At 50.2% G+C, this 19,946-nt stretch overlaps 1 protein-coding gene across 1 annotated transcript; it reads left to right on the forward strand.

The window, feature by feature from the left end:
• The first annotated feature begins 5,060 nt into the window (after positions 1–5,060).
• NIPAL4 (NIPA like domain containing 4) lies at positions 5,061–19,828 on the forward strand. The gene is made up of 6 exons (XM_060093723.1): positions 5,061–5,369; positions 8,493–8,732; positions 12,431–12,487; positions 13,666–13,756; positions 15,994–16,154; positions 17,353–19,828. Exons 1-6 carry the CDS (start codon positions 5,333–5,335, stop codon positions 17,979–17,981), a joined length of 1,215 nt encoding a protein of 404 aa, XP_059949706.1. The 5' UTR covers positions 5,061–5,332; the 3' UTR covers positions 17,982–19,828.
• Positions 19,829–19,946: the final 118 nt, after the last annotated feature.

Raw genomic sequence — 19,946 nt, forward strand, 5'->3', positions numbered from 1 at the left:
TTCCAGTGACTTTGAGTGAAGTAATGATTCTGCCACCAATTAGCAGAGTGATGTTGGACATGAACTCGCCCCTGTCTGTGCCTCAGTTTCCCCATGTGCCAACTAAGAGGGTTGGGTTCCTTGAGCCCTTCCAGCTCTGACTCTGAAGGATGGCTGATGAGAAGATCGTACGGCCACTCCATGTAGTTTCTGGATGGTCCCAGTCTTCCCAGCCACCCCATACAGAGGAGGACGAGGAGCAGGTCTGGGAAGAAGACCCTGGCCTCCTCAAACCAGGGCCTTGGTTAAGAGCACTACTCTGGGGGTGCCCAAGCCCAGCTTGAAATTCTGTCCCTACCACTGTGTGTGGCCTTGGTAAAGTCACTTCACTTCTCTGAACCTCAGTTCCTTCATCTATAAAATGGAACTTCAAATGGTACCCAGAGTAAGGGATTGTAATGACCAGGTGAGCCAATGCCTGCAAAGTTCTTAGCATACAGAGGGAGGACTCAGTGTGCTGGTTTTTTTTTTTATTTTTTTTGCTGTACGTGGGCCTCTCACTGTTGTGGCGTCTCCTGTTGCGGAGCACAGGCTCCGGACGTGCAGGCTCAGCGGCCATGGCCTACGGGCCCAGCCGCTCCACGGCATGTGGGATCTTCCCAGACCGGGGCACGAACGCACGTCCCCTGCATCGCCAGGCAGACTCTCAACCACTGCGCCACCAGGGAAGCCCTCAGTATGCTGTTTTAATAATCACGATCGATGCCAGTTGCATGTGGACCTCATCTCTGGGTGCAGTGCTCTTCTTAGGGCCAGTCTGAGTGCACTTGTGTCCATTCCAAGCATTATTTCTTAACGCTCTTTATGAGCATAAGACAGTAAACCTCTTTTTGAGGACAGCAGCCATCCTGGGGAACCACATGCAAGAGAAGAGTAGGCCGGCCTCTGCATACTGACCGTCTAGATTCCCATGATTCCAGGTTGGCTTGAAGGAGGAGACAGCCCTCTGTCCTTCCCCTCCCTGCCCAGAAAACCAGCTCTCCAGGACTGGAAAGGACCATAAGCTACATCTTTTCCAGCCCTTTCACCTGGTGTAGGATGCCAGGAGAAGTGGCCTACCCAAGTCTCATGGGATGTTTCTAGACTTGGGACTCTAAGTAGTTTGTGTGGTATTGAAGAGAGTGTCTGCATTTGATTCTTGGCTTCTCACGGAACAGGCTGTGACCTCACTGGACTGGAAAAGGGGATAATAATAAACCTTTGCTTCCTAGGGTTGTTGCAAAGATTAAACAAGCATGCATATAATATATAGCAAGCCCTCTATAAATAGCTTTCCTATTACTCATGTCTCTAACTTATATTCCTCCCCCAGTGCTTTTCGGCCATACCACCCTGGAAACACCCAGTGCGCTGATTTTGGGATTTCTTTTCAGCTGTGAAGGTGTGTGAGAGTAGTAGCACTGGTCTGGAGTACCAGCCTGGAAACCTGATTGGAACCCTGACTCTGCCCCTCTGTTGCTCTGTGACCCGCCACTGGTCATCTTCCCTCTCTGGCCCTCTGTCTCTTCCTCTGTAAGAACACTGTCCAATATAAATAGAATGTGAGCCACAGTCTATATGTAGTTGTAAATTGTTCAGCAGCCACTTTATAAAAAGTAAAAAGAAGTAGAGAAAATTAATTTTAATAATATATTTTACTTAACCCAGTGTATCCAAGAAATACTCATGTCAACATGTAATCAATACTAGAAAATTATTTAATGAGATATTTTACAGCTTTTTTCTTATTAAGTTTTGAAATCTGGATGATTCTTGATCTGGGGTGATTCGGGCAATTGTCTGGGATGCTTTTGCTTATCACAGCCAAGAGGGGTAGAGGACAGCAGGTAGAGGTATGTGTGTACTATTGGCATCTAGAGGGCAGAGACCAGGGATGTTGCTAAACATCCTACAGTGCACAGGAAAGCCCCCCACAGAGGATTATCTGGCCCCAAACATTTAACAGTGCCTATTTCACACATACAGCACAGTTCAGATTCGCCACTTTCTAAGTTCTCAGTAGCCACATGGAGCTGGTGGCTACCATATTGGACAGTGCAGCTCTATAACATAAAACATTTGCACATGCACTTAAAAGCCAAATTTTTAGGAATTTGGGTTTTGGTAAATTTGTTTTCCTGCTCATCCCTGAATAAGTGACCAAATGAGATGTGGCTGGTTCACCCGTCCCTGGCTGGCTAAGGACAGAGCCCATCTGTCCCTGGCTAGTTAGACTCTTCCAAAGCTATCTGCCCTCCCCTGGGAGACTGAGCCTGGGGTGGACAGTGAACCCTGTTGTTCTTTTCTGGGGAGACAATGCTGCAGGCCCTGCTACCTACCTGACAGGGCTTTTGTGGCTCAGGGAGAAAAGGGCTTTGTCAGGACAGCAGCCGAGGAGCCTGCAGTTCAATGGGGCCCTTTATGTCTGCACTCCCGGGATGCTCGGGATGCTGGATGCCAGCCCTGGGGAGGCCCCACCCCCTCCTAGAACAAATGGGGACCCTGAGGCCCAGAGAAGGTATAGAAGGCCCTCCACTAGATCCCAGTTCCCTCCACCTCAGCCCACTGCCCTGAAACATGAAATCCACTTAACTCTGAAAAGCCCCATCTCAAATCAAAGGGTGAACTCAGTATTGTCCTTAACCTGGTCAAGGAGGCCCCTGCCCCCTACCCTGAACTTTAGCAGCTACACAGATGACAAACACATACACAATTAATGTATTAAAGTCTCCCAAGATCCAGGCCCATCTCTGGCACAAGGCAGCTATAACCAAACATCTCTTGTGACTTAAAAAGCCCAGGCCAAAGCAAAGCACTCCATCTCTCTCGTCCTATGTTCTTGGAACAAAAGCGATGGAGTTTGAATGCAGCGAGAGTTTGAGGGTTGTACCTTGGCCAGCCTCAGAGATGGACACTCTTTCATAGCACAAGTGGGATCTGAGCAGCAGAAATGCTTAGGTAAGAGAAAAGACAAACTAAATTCCTTGTCAAGTCCTCCCTCCCAGGTGGCATGGATACATTCATTTTTCTCTAATGAAGTATCATTTCCCAGTAGGGCCGGTCTCCAGTTTCTGGCTCCTTTGTGTCTTGGAAGTACTCGTGCTGGTCTTGGAAGTATTCACCTCCATTTGAACTCTGGTGCTACATCCCTCCAAGGTTAGGGACAGGCCTGGGTGTTAGGGGTAAAGATACATGAACTTGGATCTGGTATGTGGGCAAGACCTGTGGCTTCCCTTTCCTTTCTAACCTCTGCCCTACCCACCCCGCCCTGGACCCCATGATGGTTCTCTCTCTCTCTCTCTCTCTCTCTCTCTCTCTCACACACACACACACACACACACACACACACACGAGCAGGAAGGGCTGTCTTATTTGACAGATAAGGAAACTGATCCTTCTGGAGAGAAGGTGACTTTTTAAAGTCATCCAGCAAGTTAAGGGAAGCCACATGCTGCAAGGACCCTCTCTTTGAGGCCCAGCAAGAAGGCCACCAGCAGAGGGTGGAGGGTGGTGGCTTGGGAGACAGGGTGAGGACATAGCAGCTCTGTTTACTCCTGGCGCCCTCAGTTATTGGCTATGGGACCTTGTGGGGACGGGGCGGGGGTAGTTCATCAGTATTTAAAATATGGCTTTTTCTATTCCTATACAAAATGTTATTAGGGGAAGCTGGTGACAGGTATATGGGAACTCTGTGAAATATTTTTGTAACTCTTCTGTAAATTCAAAATTACTTCATAATCAAAAAATTTTTAATACCGTTTTCCCTCATCTGTACCATGGAGATTAGCACCTGCCTCACAGAAGGCTTAAATGAGATAATGCCTGTAAGCCTTTAGTACAGTATCTGTCCCAGAGTGAAGAATCAGTAAATAACTACTTTTAAAAGCTACTTCCGGGGCTTCCCTGGTGGCGCAGTGGTTGAGAGTCCGCCTGCCGATGCAGGGGACACGGGTTCGTGCCCCGGTCTGGGAAGATCCCACATGCCGCGGAGCGGCTAGGCCCGTGAGCCATGGCTGCTGGGCCTGCATGTCCAGAGCCTGTGCTCCGCAACGGGAGAGGCCACAGAAGTGAGAAGCCCACGTAATGCAAAAAAAAAAAAAAAAAAAAAAAAAAGCTACTTCCTCCAGAAGGCCAGTGACCTATGGGCGCCCACCACTACTTTCTTGGCCGTCCCCACTACTTGGGAGCAGGGTTATTTCAGCCTAAAAGGCCAGGCTTGGCGTGGCTGCCGGGAGCGTGCATTTCCTCTTGGCTGTTCTGCTTCCTAGCTAGGACCCCGGGGCAAGTTACTAGATCACTCTGTGCCTCAGTGTCCTTTCTATAAATCCTAAATCCACAAGTAAGTTTGTCATGAGGATTAAATGAACTGGGATTTTTCAGCGCTAACAGCAGTGCCTGGCCTATAGCAAGCAATACACAAGTGTTTTTAAGGTCCAGCTCAGTGTTTCTCGAACTTTTTTTACTAGCACCCACAGTAACAAATATACTTTCAATCACCACCATTTTTCTTTTTGATGGTGATTTGGAAAACACCAGTCTCTGGATAGTTGATCCCATTTTGTTTCCCCTATTAATAATATATAAGGTTCTTGGGGGACAGGGAATATGTTTGATTCATTTTGGTCTCCAATTACTTCATTTCCTTCTTTCATTCAATTTATCAAGCTTGTATCGCCCATTCATTCCACATATATGTATCGCCCTTTATTGAGCACCTACTATGTGCATGTTGCATATTAGTGCCCCAGTGCAGATCAGACCTACGTTAAATGAATAAATAAGGCAGGGAGGTAGGAAGCCAGGAAGGCAGGCAGGAAGGAAAAAACCCAGTGTCCTGGATCCCCATGGCCCGAGAGAGCCCCAACTGGCAGCAGTCCCCCCTTTTAGTCCCCACGTTCCCACTTCTACCTCAGCCAGAAAATTGCCCCCTCTCCAGCCACCCTGGAGCCCATCAACTGTCTAGGTGCTGGTCCGGCGTCTCGAGGAGAGGCGGTGCCCGGGGACCCGCCCCCTCGCCTCCTGCCTGGGCGAGGTGGTGACGCCCTCTCCGGGAGCCAGGCAGCCTCCGCGCCCCCGGAGGGCATGCGCCCCTCCGCGGGCAACTCGAGTACAGGGCCCCAGGCCCACGGAGTTGCCCAAGAGGCCGGGCGGCTCCTCCCCGGGGACCCTCCCCCTCTGGGGCGCGTCATTCTCCCCACCCCCGGGTCCGACCCCGGCTGCTCCTCGCACACCGGCCACGCGTGGGACAAACCTCAGCCACCTGCTCCGGAGCCGGGGAGCCGGGGAGCCGGGGAGCCGGGGCACCGTCCGCCCCATGGAGCTGCCGGCCAGCAACGCCAGCTGCGAGAACGGTGCGTGAGGCCAGCGGGGACCCAGTGCGCTCTGCGCTCCGCCTTCCCTCCCTGCTGCTCCTTTCCTCTGCGTCCTCTCCTGCCAGGGGGACCGAAACGGGGGAGGGGGTCCTCATGCGTCGTCCCCCACCCAGTTCTCAGGCCCGTCTTGGGAAGGAGCAGGGTTCTGGCTGACTTTCCCCCTCTTTGGAGCTGGGTAGCTGAGGGGGGAATGGGAGAAAGGGGGACGTGCGTGGGAGGGAAGAGGCGGGATTTATCGATTGGAGCGGGTCTACCAAGAGGTGGGGGCGGGGCGGTGTCTTTTATGTATAGTTGCTTCAGATTTTCGTACCTGCCCAGGTCTGTCCCCCTGGGGCTCACCAAAGACAGGGTAGAGGGCGCAGAGACTCACCACCCCCAAACCCACATCCACCTTTTAGGAAAAGGAGGGAAAGAACAATCCAGGAAAGGATAAGGAAATATTCTGGGCTTTACGCTCAAGTTCTTATTATGAACCTGGGTAGTAGACTAGGCTCTTTACCTGCATTATGTCAGTTAATCCTTAACACAACTCTAGAAGGCAGGTAGATATTATTACCTTACTGTCACCATTCTGGAAGTAGGGAAAATGAGGCTCTGAAAAGTCTGATTAACTTGCTCAAGGTAATACAGTGGGGAAATGGAATATGGAACCAGGGCTCTTGGATTCTAAAACCTGTACTGTGCTCATCTCCTTTCTTGGTATTTCTCCATTTTCCTACCTGGTCTTGGTATGCAGCTTGTGGGATATCCCTGTTTTTCTAACTTCTTTTCTCCAGTGAAGCTTTCAAAGCGGGCCTTTTGGGTGTTGGCTGGCCTTGGTTTTCTGAACAATGATGCAGTCCATTTTCAGCCTCGTCTTCCCCTGGGGAAAAACATGTTCCCCAGTCTTAGCATATTCTGGAAGAGAAGCAGGAATCATCTGGCCCAACACCCATTTGTCAAGATGAGCACCCTCCTCAGAACTGGATTTCCTTTGGCCATCAGCCCTCTCTCCTTTTCTTTTTACCCCTGTGGGAGGACTTGACTTGATGGAGGGCACTGTGCCCCTTGGATGCCTCAGGCCTCCCCCAAAGAGCCAAGCCCACCCTTTGGCTCCACCTGCTGGAGATGAACCTTCAGGAGGGCGGGGGAAGGGGGTGGAAATGGGCTTGGCCTCCCTCTTGGGAGTCAGCCTCCTTGGCCCACATCCTCCCAGGTTCTGGCTCTTTTCCTGAACTCAGGGGACTCCCAGGATTTGACTCTTGCCCTAACTGAGGAACAGGAGTGAGCAGTCAGAACAAGTTTGATTAGGGACCCAGATGGTTTCTTGTCTCATCTTCTCTGGATGGTGACACAGGTGTTGGAAAGAGAGGTCTCCCACTGCAGAAGACACATGGGCGTCCCCTGGTGGGTTCCAGACCCAGCTCTGCCACCAGGCTTTTATGAGACTCAAGCAAATCCTTCCCCATCTCAGGGCCTCAGTTTCCCCAGCTGAAAAGAAAGAGGGTTAGACAGGATGCCGTCTAAGGGCTTTTCCAGCTCTGCTGTTCTGTGCTTCTGTGCCATGGAAGAAAGGGCAACAGTGCCCTTACTTTGTTACGCCAGAATGCCACTCTGTGCTCTAGATATGCCAAAGCTAAAGCTGCCTGACCTTTTGGACCTTGGGCCCTTTTAGTGCAGGCCTAGAGATCTAGCTTGGTTCAAGGGGAAGTGCCTGGCCCGGGCCTACATCCTTGGCACACGAGCCTGGGTCTTTGTGACCCACAGTTTGAAAAAGACCTTCTACTACCAAAGGTCACAAACTCAGATGCTTATAGGGGCCGAGCACATAACAAAAATGACTGAAGGGAGCCGCGTGTGGACTCGGGAATCGCAAAGAGCATGTCCTGTCTAGGGGCAAAACCACTGCTGAGCCACAGCTTACTGTTGCCTATGGGACCATGTGCCCAGCAGAGTAAGCATGGCAGCCCTGAAGCTGGACTTTCATGGGAAATCTCCTGATTTTTAAATGTTAGCAGGGAGCTCATGTTTTAAGGTAACCTTCAAGAAGCTGAACGACACCCCATCCCCCTTGCCACCTGCTGTGGGGGGGGGGTGCTGGTGACTGAGAGCATGAACTTCGGCATTATATGGGCTAGGGAAGCAATTCTGGCTTCACCACTTACCACCAGTGTAGCCTTAGGCAGGTTACCAAGCTTATGAGGGCCCCAGTTTCTTCAGCTAAAACCCTGGGCATGACCACTCTGCCGTTTCCATGACAGGGATGCTCCTGAGAAGCCCCAGGGTGGTGGGCCCTGGGAGTACCAGAGGATTATTGCCTGTGCTTTGTGCAGTTTCCTTGAACTTGGGCAGCTTAGTTCTTCTGACTGAGGGTCTGCCCCTCATGCCCAAGTTTGTCCTGTTGTCCTCGGTATTTGTGCCAGAAGAGCCAGCAAGGGTGTGCTGGCTCAAGGGCATGAGAACTGATTGACTCTCATGGACTCTAGGACTTGGAAGGAGAGCTAAAGACAGATCCTGCATGGGGTGGCAGGGACACTGAGCCCTCTGAGGCCTGAAGGAGGCCTCAGCCCTGACCACAAGCACCAGAGGTCTTCGAAGTAAGGCCTGGGGATGGTCGGTTCTGACAAACAAGGATGCTCGTATTTCATCATCAGGCCTAGGAGGGGCTGTGGACTCCAGCCTCACTCCCTCCTGTTACCTGTCAGGACTCTGCACTGTGGCTGCAGTTAGGGATACGTAAGCGAAGAGGCCTCTGGGAGGGGAGAATCCCTGTATAATCCTGAGCTGTTGGAGGCCCATGTGCCCAGAGGCTGGGAGGGGATTCCTGTGGAGGCCAGGAGGTTGGATTCGATGAGGCCTGAGCGCTGTGGGGACCCTGCGTGGTGTGTGGGGGGCATCAGTCTGGCTTAGTGGTGAGGTGCTGAAGTTCTAGAGTCACACAGCCTGTGTTCTTAGGCAAGGTTCCCGACCTCTCATGGCCTCCATTTCCACATCTATGAAAGGGGAATCAAAGACAGCACTTATCTGACACGTGGTTGGAAGCACTTGATGAGTTCACGAAGATAAAGTCCCTAGCCTGCATGCAGATGTCCCCAGCGTGACTCTCACCGTGGTCTTCCCTAGGTTCCCTGATCAGCCTGTACTGCTCCTCCCAACAAGTCCTGTGCCAGGTCATCAGTGACCTCAGCCCCAGGGCGCCCATCACTGTCATCCCCAACAGCTGGCAGGAGAGGTTCAGGCAGAACTACAGCTTCTACGTCGGCCTGGGGCTGGCCATCCTGTCCAGCTTCCTCATCGGCAGCAGCGTCATCCTCAAGAAGAAGGGCCTCCAGCGACTGGTGGCCTCTGGTGCTACGCGGGCTGGTAGGTTCCTGGGGGGCGGGGGTGGATGGGGTGCTGGGTGGTGAGCCCTCGGCCAGCCCTGTGAACCTCCCTTCACGGGGTCCACTGTAGCGGTTTGAGAACCTGTCCTAGATGGGCACAGAAGGCTCATTGTCAGTCCCGTTGGGAGGCCGATCCACCAACAACAGGAGACCTTCCTTTATAATCCAGTAGTTCCTGAGAACTACATGATCAGTTAATTGGGGCGAAGACGGGGAAGAGTCTCGGGGCCAAGAATCAGAAACCCCAGGTCTAGTCCTGGTTTTGTTTCTTACCAGCTGTGTCATCATAGGCAAGTCACAATTCCCCTACAAAATGGGAATATAATACCTTCGCCCAGAACAATGTCAGACACTGGTGTGTCCTCGCGTACTATCAATCTGAGCTCCTTTATAGGCTACAAAAGACGTACTGAGTCTCTGTCCACAGGGATTTGCTTGTTTGAAAAATAGGGGCCTCCCTGGTGGCGCAGTGGTTGAGAGTCCGCCTGCCGATGCAGGGGATACGGGTTCGTGCCCCGGTCTGGGAGGATCCCATATGCCGCGGAGCGGCTGGGCCCGTGAGCCATGGCCGCTGAGCCTGCGCGTCCGGAGCCTGTGCTCCGCAACGGGAGAGGCCACAACAGTGAGAGGCCCGCGTACGGCAAAAAAACAAAACAAAACAAAACAAAACAAAACAAAACAAAACAAAAAAAAAAGAAAAAAAAAAAAAGAAAAATAAGACATGTATCCATGAAACAATTGTTGAGAAAAGGAATCCTATGTTTAAAAATTTGTTCATTTAATCATCATTCATTGTGTACCAGCTGTGTGCCAGCTGCCATGCTTGACCTGGGGACACAGTGCCCTTGTGGGGCATTGAGTTGAGTGGGAGAGACAGGCAAGTCGATAAACAGTTGTTCTGTAGCATGTTAAATGCTATCATGGGGAAAATGCAGAATGTTATAGCAATATTTTGGAGGGGCATGTAAAGCCAGGCTTGGCGGGTAGGGGAGGTTTTCTGTAGGAGTTGATTTAGAAGCTGAGATCTACATGATGTGGAGATAACAAGGTGAGGGGGAAAGAGAAAGAAGTAGTATTCCAGGCAGAAAGAACAGCGTGTGCAAAGGCCCAGGGGTGAGAGAGCATGAGTGATATTAGAAGCTGAAACTGTCTCAGGATGGCTAGAGCATGGAGGGGTAAGAGATGGGGTGAGGGCCAGCTCATGAAATGTCTTGTAAACTGGGCTCCAGAGTTTGAGTGTAATTGTAAGTGACAAAGGTTTTAGGCAGGGGAGTGACATAGTTCGATTTACGATTTGAAAAGATCTCTGGTTGCTGGGTGCAGAGTGGATTAGGAGACAAGACTGGAGGGTGGGAGACCAATCTGGGGAGCAAAACAACAGAACTTGGGCCAGGAAATTGCAGTGGGAATGGAAACAAGTGGTGAAGTCCAGAGATAGATTTTGAAGGTAGGACTTACTGGGTTTGGGTTTGGTGTTGCCTGGCCCCAAGGGGAGGATGAAAAAATGAGTCCAGGTGACTCAGAGCGCTCTGCTTTGAGCAACTGGGGAGATGATGGTGCTATTTTCTGAGACAAAGAAAGCAGGAGGAGCAGGTTTATAGGAAGATGATGTGTTCAGGTTTGGACGTGTTCAGTTTAATGTTCTATGGGACACTGAGCTTTGGAAGCAGACTATTTGTGTTCCAATCCTAGCTCCTCAATTCCAGGTGATATGATCCTGGGCAAGAAAAATAGTTTTTCTGCCTCAGTTTCCTCATCTGAAAAAACGGGGGTAGGAATAGTTCCAGCTATATCTTGTTGTGAAGATGTGTAGTATGTTTAGAAAGATGCTTAGCGTGGAGTAAGCACTAGTATTAGTTTTACTGTGATCTAAGTGGGAGAGCCTGACAGACAGTTGGATACCCAGGACTAGAGCCAGGTGTGCTCTAAAATGGAGAGCTGTGAGGTGTGGGCATGAAGTCAGGATCAGTGGTCATTGCTGCTCTAGCTCCTCTTCTGGACAAGGGTTTGAAAGGCCAGAGACCTCCCAGAGTGCCAGAAAAATAGCTGCTCCCACTCAGGAGAGAGCAGAGTAAGTATCATTGACCATTTGGAAAGGCAGCTTCCCCGGAATCAGTTTTTCCTCCAGTCTGCTCTTTCAGTATCTTCTGAGATTTCAACTCAGTAAAATGCTCTCAGAGCACTTAACTTTTATGGGAGATTCTGACTGCTTGCGGAACCTGATGAACATTAAAGACCATCTTAGAAAAATGGGCATTCACAAAAAGCAACATACAAGTTTGGGATTTTCACGAAACCGTCTAAAACCCACCCTAAGCATCATCATCCTCATCCTCATCGCTAATACTGAGTATTGACCATGTGCCAGGCTCTGAGTCCATCATGTGAACAAAGACAATTCTTGGCTACATGGAGCTTCCATTTTAGTGGGGGAAATTTCAGAAAATAAATAGATCAATTCAAATTATAAATGACAAGTGTCATTAAGGAGAAGAACTGACTGTGACGAGAGAGAATCCCAAGAGGAAACAATAAAGATAAGGGGACCAGGGAGGGCATTTTAGTGGAAGCAACATTCAAGCAGAGACCTGTAGAGTAAGTGTAGATATAGGCAAATATTGTTAAGAAGACTATTCCAAACACGGAAAAGCACATGCAAAGGCCTTAAGGCCAAAAAGAGCTCATCATTTTTGAAGAACTCAAAGACAGCCTGAGTGGCTAGACTGTAGTAGGAAGTGTGGCAGGAGATGCCTTTGGAGAAGTGAGCAGGGTCAACACTATGAACAGGCTTGTTAGGGGTTCTGGTCTTTATCCTAAGAGCATTTCAAAGCCACTGGCCAGCTAGAAGCTGAGGAGTGACATAATTCTTAAAAGACTCCTGGCTGGGCTTCCCTGGTTGCGCAGTGGTTGAGAGTCCACCTGCCGATGCAGGGGACGCGGGTTCATGCTCCGGTCCGGGAAGATCCCACATGCCACGGAGCGGCTGGGCCCGTGAGCCATGGCCGCTGGGCCTGCGCATCCGGAGCCTGTGCTCCGCAACAGGAGAGGCCACAACAGTGAGAGGCAAAGACTCCTGGCTACTATGAAAGGAATGGATTATAAAGGGACAAGAGAAGAACCAGAGGAGTCCTAGGAGGCGGTTGCCTCAACCCAGACCAGAGGTGATAGTGCCTGGGAGTTGGGTGGTGGCAGTGGAGTGGACACATGTGAAATGCATTTTGGAGACAGAATCAGCAGGATGGAATGGATGCAGAAGGTGGAGTAGTGGGAGGGTCAGATGTGATTCCCTGGTTTCTGGCTTAAGCAACTAGGTACACAGAGGTGCCGCTTACTGAGCTTCATTTGGTGGGTAGGGAGCATTTAAAAATCAAGAGTTCCATTTAGGACAGAGTTTGAGATGCCTGTGTGAGACCCAAGAGTTGTCAAGTAAGCAACTGGATATACATCAGGACTAAGGAGAAAGGATCAGGGTGCATATATGAAATAGGATATCTAGATGGAATTTAAAACTTTGGAAGGGATGAACTCACCCAGGGCAGGGGCCAGAAGCAAGCCTGGAGGACTCACCACAGCTGACATATACTGAACCCTTAAAGAGACTGGCGAGTGAAGGTAGAGAAGGAAAGGTCCTGAGAAAGTATGGCCAACCTCTAACTTCATGCCCATTCCTTTCTACAGTGGATGGAGGCTACGGCTACCTGAAGGATGCGATGTGGTGGGCTGGATTTCTCACCAGTAAGTGGGTTCTTTGCTACTAAAGACAGTGCCCCATTGGTGACAGAGGCAGAGATGAAAGGAGGGGTGGATGGGGCATTTCTGTCTCTATTGTGCAAAATATGAATCCAAGGCCCAGATTTCTAGGGGGAGAATCTAAAGAGTCTTTGCAGGTAGAACATTTTACCTGCATCTCAGGTCACTTTCTCCATGCAAAGTCAGTCTTTCATCCATAAAGCATCTGTCCCCAGAGAGCTTTGTTACAGAGCTGGTAGTGATAAAGGTGTAATTTCTCAACTTCCCTTGAAATTCAGGGAGCTCTGACTGCCCGCTGGAGGCTTCTGGACTCCTGCAGGGCACAGCCTGGGACTCCTCTAAGTCAGCTGCCCCATTCCACAGGCAATTGTTGGCTCACTTAGAACATGGCTGGTCTGCCACCTAAGGTTTGCCCACATTTTCACATTCACACATTCCTTTCCACCCACCCTCTCTGGCTTTCAAACCCTAATTCTTTGGGATGGAAAATTAGCCAGCTTTCGATTTGTAATCCCCTAAGTCTGGTTTTGATCCCTGTCTTAGCCAGAGTTATCACATTCATCATCTGCTTTCAAAGGGCAGACCCAGGTCATTCCCTACGAGCAGGGGGACAGAAGAGGCACTTGCAGGAGTCTGCAAACTGGAAACTCAAATGGGGAGAAGGAGGCCCTTTGGGAATGTCTGACTTTCTAACCACCTGCCTGTCAACCTAGACTATCCATAACTCCTCTGGGAAAGACGGCTCCGTGGACCGTTTGGTACCTGGAGAATCAATAACCGTAGCTGTGTCTTCATTTGATAATTAACACTTTCTAGAGCTTACCTTGAAGATACAGACCAATCATTGGCAGTCCCTGAGATACACTTAACCGTGCCTAGGCTAGAAGCCAAGGGACCTCAAGAACCAGAAGGCACCATGTGACCCTGGACTCTAGGCCACCTCCCTATCTTTAACATGGGAGGATTTGGTCAGGATCATCTGGGCCTGACCTTCAGATCAGATTCTGCAGGGAGACAGCATAAGGGTCGGGATTTTAAGGAATGCTGGTCTGGGATTCTGTGAATGGTTGAACACTGAATGAAGCCGTCTCCACCCAGATTCATTTGGGCTGGAGATGGGGCATCAGAGCCACTGTGACCTCTCTTCCCCCTTAATTTCCTAGTGGCTGCCGGAGAAGTTGCCAACTTTGGGGCCTATGCATTTGCTCCTGCGACAGTCGTCACACCGCTGGGAGCGCTGAGTATCCTCATAAGGTTGTGGTCACCTCTCTTGCTGTCTCTTCCTATTTTCAGTTTGTTGATGTCCGGAACTGCACATGGGGTCAATTGCTACTTGCAGTCAAGGACCTGGGTCAGTCCCAGCTTCCAGAAAGAGGCAGTGTGCTGTTCAGAGCTCCGCACCCTTGGATTGTTTGCTGCCTGGGCAGGGAAGGGGCAGGCCAAGCCCAAATCAGGTGGAAGGGCTTCCCCTGCCACCAGGCTGAATGTCTCATGTCAGTGTTTTGGTGCCCCAATAGGAGAAGCACACAAGTTGAAAGTACAAGCCCTAGATTAACCCTCCCCGTGTTCTAACCTTCTCTCTGCCACTTTGTAGTTACATGGCAGGTCACTTAACTACTCTGCGCCTCAATTACCCATCTGCTAAGTGGGGATGTTCGTAATACCTGCCTGAAGGCATTGATTTAAGGACTAAATGAGATGATGCACAGAAAGTGCATAGTACAGAACTGGCACTGAAGAATAACCACAGCTAACATATATTGAGGGTTTACTCTGTGCTAAATGTTCTAAATGTATTCCCTCATTTAATCCTCACAGCATCCCTACTAATTAGAAAGGAGGGGAGACCTGAGGCCAAGAGGGGTTAAGCATCTTGGCCGAGGTCACCCAGGTCCCAGGAGGCTGGGCCAGGATTCCCTCCCAGGCAGTCTAATTTCAGAGTCTGGGTGCTTAACCACTAGGCCCCATTGCCTGGGAAATGTTTGATGGGATTAAAGATAGCTGACATTAAATGTGTGTGCTTCCCATTGCCCCGTTCCTCCCAAGCTACAAACACAGTTCCTCTGTGGGGATCCTGAGCCCCATTTGAAGCTCGCTCTGATTGTCACCCTAACCTTGGAGCCCCGGTAAGTCCCTAGCCCACCACACCCAGTACCTGTAATTTCCTGTTTTGTTTTACCAGCTTGATGACAATTTTGCAGCATTTATGCAGTCAAAAACCAGATAGAGCCGTGACTCACATGGCACGGTTGGCTGATGTAGCTGTGATACCAGTATTGCGTATCTGATTAGTTTACAGATTCCCATCCCAGAAGTTGGAGCGGCAGGGGATCCTCCACTGTGTCACCTCTGCCTTTGCTAATGCTACCGGGCGCTGGTTGGCAAACAGCCATTGTGGGTAAAATGTTTTGGGGAGTTTTAGAGGAGAGATGGGAGGCATTCAAAGGAGGTTAGACATCAATTCCCTCTTTCCTGATACCTTTAAGCAGGACTCATGAGGCTCATTGGGTTACCTTAGGTCAGCCAAGATTTTTGCCCTAAACTAATGCCACCTGTTTAAAGAAACAGAAGCATGCCCCAGCGAGTATACCTGTCTTGTCTCACCACCCTTCTTCCTTCACCTTTGCTGCTCATTTGGAGGTTGTGACGGGAATGAAAGTCACATCACCAAGGAACAGCAAGGAACTGGAGGTGTTTTGTCCAGAAAAGACTCAAGGAAGTCAGGAGAATTCTTCTCAGTGAGGTGTAGAGGAAAAACCATAGGCTTTATAATTAGACAGAACTTGAGTTCAAATCCTGGCTCGTCTCTTACCAGTTGTATGATCTTGCCATCATTTAAGCTTCTATGGGACTCAGTTTTCTCATCTATAAAATGGACGTAAGTATATTTTACTTCTCAGAGTTGCAAGATGTTAGTGAGATAATAACTGGGAAGTTCTTAGCACAATATCTAGTATGTAAAGTGTGCCCAAGTGTCACTGTGGTTGTTTATATTGGCATATACAAATGGAAGAAGGAATGGATTTGTTTTGTATGGCTCAAGGAATAGATATGGGATGAGTAGAAACTACCATATTTTGGGTTAATAACAGAATGAACCTACAGTGGATTCATTTGCCTTGTGAAGTGGGGAGCTGCTTGCCATCAGAGGTATGCAAGCCAAGGCTGAAAGGCTTCTGTTTGCAATGTTAAGAGAAGATGTGCTCATTGGGTAGGAAGTTAGACAAGAGTGCTTTGAAGGGCTCTTCCAACTCTTCTCTTTGGGGATATTGTCAGTCTCTAAAATGAAAGAAATTCACATGTATGTTGTCAATTCTTCCAGCCCACACTGTAACCCTCCCCTAAATAAGTTTCTATTTCACACATTTCCTAGGGGTCTAGAAAAGCTTCCACGTGTGAGAGTAGTGAGCCCTTGCTCAGCCCTCACTTTTCTCCAGGACGCTGGGACTGGGCTGGCTGCTGTAATCCCTTTCTCCACTTTCACATTGCAGTGCCATCCTTTCCTCATATTTCCTGGGAGAGAGTCTGAACCTGCTGGGGAAGCTGGGCTGTGTGATCTGTGTGGCCGGCAGCACAGTGATGGTGATACATGCCCCCGAGGAAGAGAAGATCACCACCATCATGGAGATGGCTGCCAAGATGAAAGATACAGGTAGGCTCCAGGCTCCCAGTGAGCAGAAAAGCACTGGGCTGGGCATGAACCATGTTAAAGGTCTGACTGGGGTCTGGCCATATCAGGTGCTGCCATGTGGAGGAGGAGGAAGCAAGCTCAGGGAGGAAAGCTGATGGGCTGGTACTGAGGCTAGCTTACAGGTTCCCAGTCTGATAGGTATGGATGCTATTATTATGTATTTGTTATGTGCCAGGTACTGTTCTAAATGCTTTGTTTGCATTGTCTTAGTTCAGGTTGTTTTAACAGAATATCAAAGACTGGGTGGCTTATAAACAACAGACATTTATGTTTCACAGTTCCGGGGGTCACGATCAAGTCCTGGATCAAGGCCCGATAGATTTTGTTCATAGATGGCCAGCTTCTCGCTGTGTCCTCATCTGGTGTACAGGGCAAAGGAGCTCTCTGGAATCCCTTTTATAAGGGCAGTATTCCCTTCCTGAGGGCTCTACCCTCATGCCTGAATCGCCTCCCAAATACGTCACCTCCGAATACCATCGCATTAGGGATTAGCACTCAACACGTAAATGGGAGGGGTGGCATTCCGTCAATTGCGTGTATTAATTTAATCCTACAAGAAAACTCCTATGAGGAAGGTCCTAATATTAATCCTATTTTACAAAGAGGAAACTGAGGTCTTGGGGGTTTAATTAATAACTTGTACAAGTTATTAAAAAGTTGTGTTGGGCTTCCCTGGTGGCGCAGTGGTTGGGAATCCGCCTGCCGATGCAGGGGACACGGGTTCGTGCCCCGGTCCGGGAAGATCCCACATGCCGCGGAGCGGCTGGGCCCGTGAGCCATGGCCGCTGAGCCTGCGCGTCCGGAGCCTGTGCTCCGCAGCGGGAGAGGCCACAACGGTGAGAGGCCCGCATACCAAAAAAAAAAAAAAAAAAAAGTTGTGTTGTTGGAACTGGGACCCATGTTTGACTCCAGAGCCCACGTTCTCTTTTTTTTTTTTTTAAGTTTTTTGGCCACACCAGGTGGCATGTGGGATCTTAGTTCCCTGACCAGGGATCAAACCAGCACCCACTGCGTTGGAAGCATGGAGTCCTAACCACTGGACCGCCAGGGAAGTCCCAAGCCTAGGTTCTTAATGAGACATCCCATTGCCATGGGTGGGGGCTCTAGAGCCTACTGGCATCCTCCCAGGTCAGGTTCCCTGTCTCCATCCCCCACAAAGGGTACATCGTGTTTGCTGTGCTTCTGCTGGTGTCCTGCCTCATCCTCATCTTCGTCATCGCCCCACGTTATGGACAAAGGAATATCCTCATCTACATTGTCATCTGCTCTGTGATCGGGGCCTTCTCTGTGTCCGCCGTCAAGGGTCTGGGCATCACCATTAAAAACTTCTTCCAGGGGCTGCCAGTCGTGCGACACCCTCTCCCCTACATCCTGTCCCTCGTGCTGGCACTTTTGCTCAGCACTCAGGTCAATTTCCTCAACAAGGCGCTGGACATCTATAATACCTCCCTGGTGTTCCCCATCTACTACGTGTTCTTCACCTCGATGGTGGTGACCTCCTCCATTATCCTCTTCAAGGAGTGGCACAGCATGTCGGCCGTGGACATTGTGGGCACCCTCTCTGGCTTTGTCACCATCATCCTGGGTGTGTTCATGCTTCACGCTTTCAAAGACCTGGACATGAGCCAGACCAGCCTGCCCCACATGCACAAAAACCCAACCCCCGCTCCCGCCCCAGAGCCCAGCATCGTTAAACTCGAAGACAAGAATGTTCTTGTGGACAATATAGAACTCTCCAGCGCCCCATCACCAGGAAAGAAGCCCAAAGTGTTTATCATCCATTCGTAAAGCTTGGAATACATGAGTGAGAGGGTGAGCCCTGTGGTACAGCCTGACTGCTCAATTTCAGAGCCACCGGGTTATTTTCAACACAACTCTTACCAGTGGGCTCTCTTTTCTTGAGACGTTCATTTATACCTCACCGCTGTTTCCGGGAGAAAAATCCCTACCCAGTGAGCAGTGGCGGCAGAACCTCCTGGAAACACAGCCTCAGTGACCAAATACCCTACTTCACCTTGGTGCCAGCAGGTCCCCTGGACCTCCCGTCCTACTTGTTTCCTCGATGCCATCTCTGTGTTGTTGGGAAGAAGATAGCATTTGATCCGTTGAATGTAGCACAAGCCAAGAACTTCCCTGAAATGTTGGTCATCAGGAAATCCTTCGCACTGGTTCTTCTCCTGAGACTGATTCACCGTTCCTGAGCCCAAGACTGAAGTGCAGCTGGCCCTCCGAGGCCCAGAGAGCAACTCACCATGCCTCCCATCCAGAACCAAGAGACACACAATTATTGTAAAAGGTCTTTTTGCATTTGCCACCTCATCTTCGGAGACAGAGGCAAGACCTCAGCTGACCTGCTTACTGTGAAAGCCACCTGACGTCTCAGGGAACATTTCCACCAGCCTCATTCCCGGAGCAGCCAGCCTGGAGGTCAGCATCTGTTTCCATCCCCCCCCACCCCTTCCCCACCCTTCCCTCTCTAGATACATCCTAAGGAGTCAGTCATGGAGACATTCAGGCAGGTATCTAAGAACTCAAAACAACACAACAAAAGGTGCTTCCCAGCCAAGCTCTGCTGGCCAAGCCCAGCGTTTCATTTTGCCCACTCTCCAAAGAGAACAGCGATTGCACTGCTCTTAAAAGTAGCCTGGCTGTCGAGCAGAATGCACTTTCCTTTTCCTCAAGGAGTAAAACCAAAGTATGATTTGGGGAGATGGGGAGAAGAGTGAGGGGCAGTCAGGAAAGCAGACACAGGCTCCCTGGAAACCAGGGGCTAACTTTTGTGTTTACTCTGGTGGCGAACCAAGAACCCAGGTGGAAAAGGCTCTGGGTAACTTGTTTTTTTGTTTTTGTTTTTTGGACACACTGTGCGGGATTGAACCCGCACCCCCTGAAGTGGAAGTGCAGAGTCTGAACCACTGGACTGCCAGGGAAGTCCCCTCTGGGTAACTTCTGGGCTGAAGCCTTAGAGGCTTATTAAAAAGTTGTGTTGGGCTTCCCTGGTGGCGCAGTGGTTGGGAGTCCGCCTGCCGATGCAGGGGACATGGGTTCGTGCCCCGGTCCAGGAAGATCCCACATGCCGCGGAGCGGCTGGGCCCGTGAGCCACGGCCGCTGAGCCTGCGCGTCCGGAGCCTGTGCTCCGCAACGGGAGAGGCCACAACAGTGAGAGGCCCGCGTACCGCAAAAAAAAACAAAACGAGCAGCTGGAGAGAGATATAATTAATATCCCCTCCCTTCCTGTCTTCTCTCCAGCATCAAGAATGTGAGAGTTGATATGAGGACCATTGACAGGGAGGTAAGGGAGCCAGTATATCTGTAAAGAAGGAAGACCTGGCCCTCAGCCCCCAAGCTGGTGCAGAGCCTCCCCTGTGTAACTCCACACCCGTGCCTGTGTTTACGTCCTGTGCCCTAAGCATAGCCAAGCCCAGGCCAAACTGTTGCTGGCCTTGGAGCTCCAAGGAACAGACTGGCTTCCTGCACCGCCAGCCTCAAAGCCACAGTTTTTAATGAATGTGGATTTCTCTGTGTAACTAAAATCAGTGCAACATGTTGGATCTTGAGAATGACTGTAATCTGAAGGCCCTGAGAGCGTGGTCTGCAGGGTCAGGAATAAAGACCTCTGAGTGTGTTTACTTGATACTTACATCTTGGCTTTCCTTGGACACGGAACAATTAAACTGGTTCCTCTAGTGCCGGGGGGGCCAGTCCCCAATCTCTGGAGAGTTCTGGCTGCCAAGGAAGTCCCTCCAGTGCCT

Source organism: Mesoplodon densirostris, chromosome 3 (genome assembly GCF_025265405.1).
Source record: "Mesoplodon densirostris isolate mMesDen1 chromosome 3, mMesDen1 primary haplotype, whole genome shotgun sequence".
Lineage (NCBI taxonomy): Eukaryota > Metazoa > Chordata > Mammalia > Artiodactyla > Ziphiidae > Mesoplodon > Mesoplodon densirostris.

Bases quoted from the DNA above. Each gene is read 5' to 3' on its own strand.
- NIPAL4 (XM_060093723.1), top strand. From the start codon at position 5,333: ATGGAGCTGCCGGCCAGCAACGCCAGCTGCGAGAACG. The intron at 12,488-13,665 runs GTAAGTGGGTTC...TTAATTTCCTAG, and splicing joins GTGGGCTGGATTTCTCACCA to TGGCTGCCGGAGAAGTTGCC. The intron at 13,757-15,993 runs GTTGTGGTCACC...TTCACATTGCAG, and splicing joins GCGCTGAGTATCCTCATAAG to TGCCATCCTTTCCTCATATT.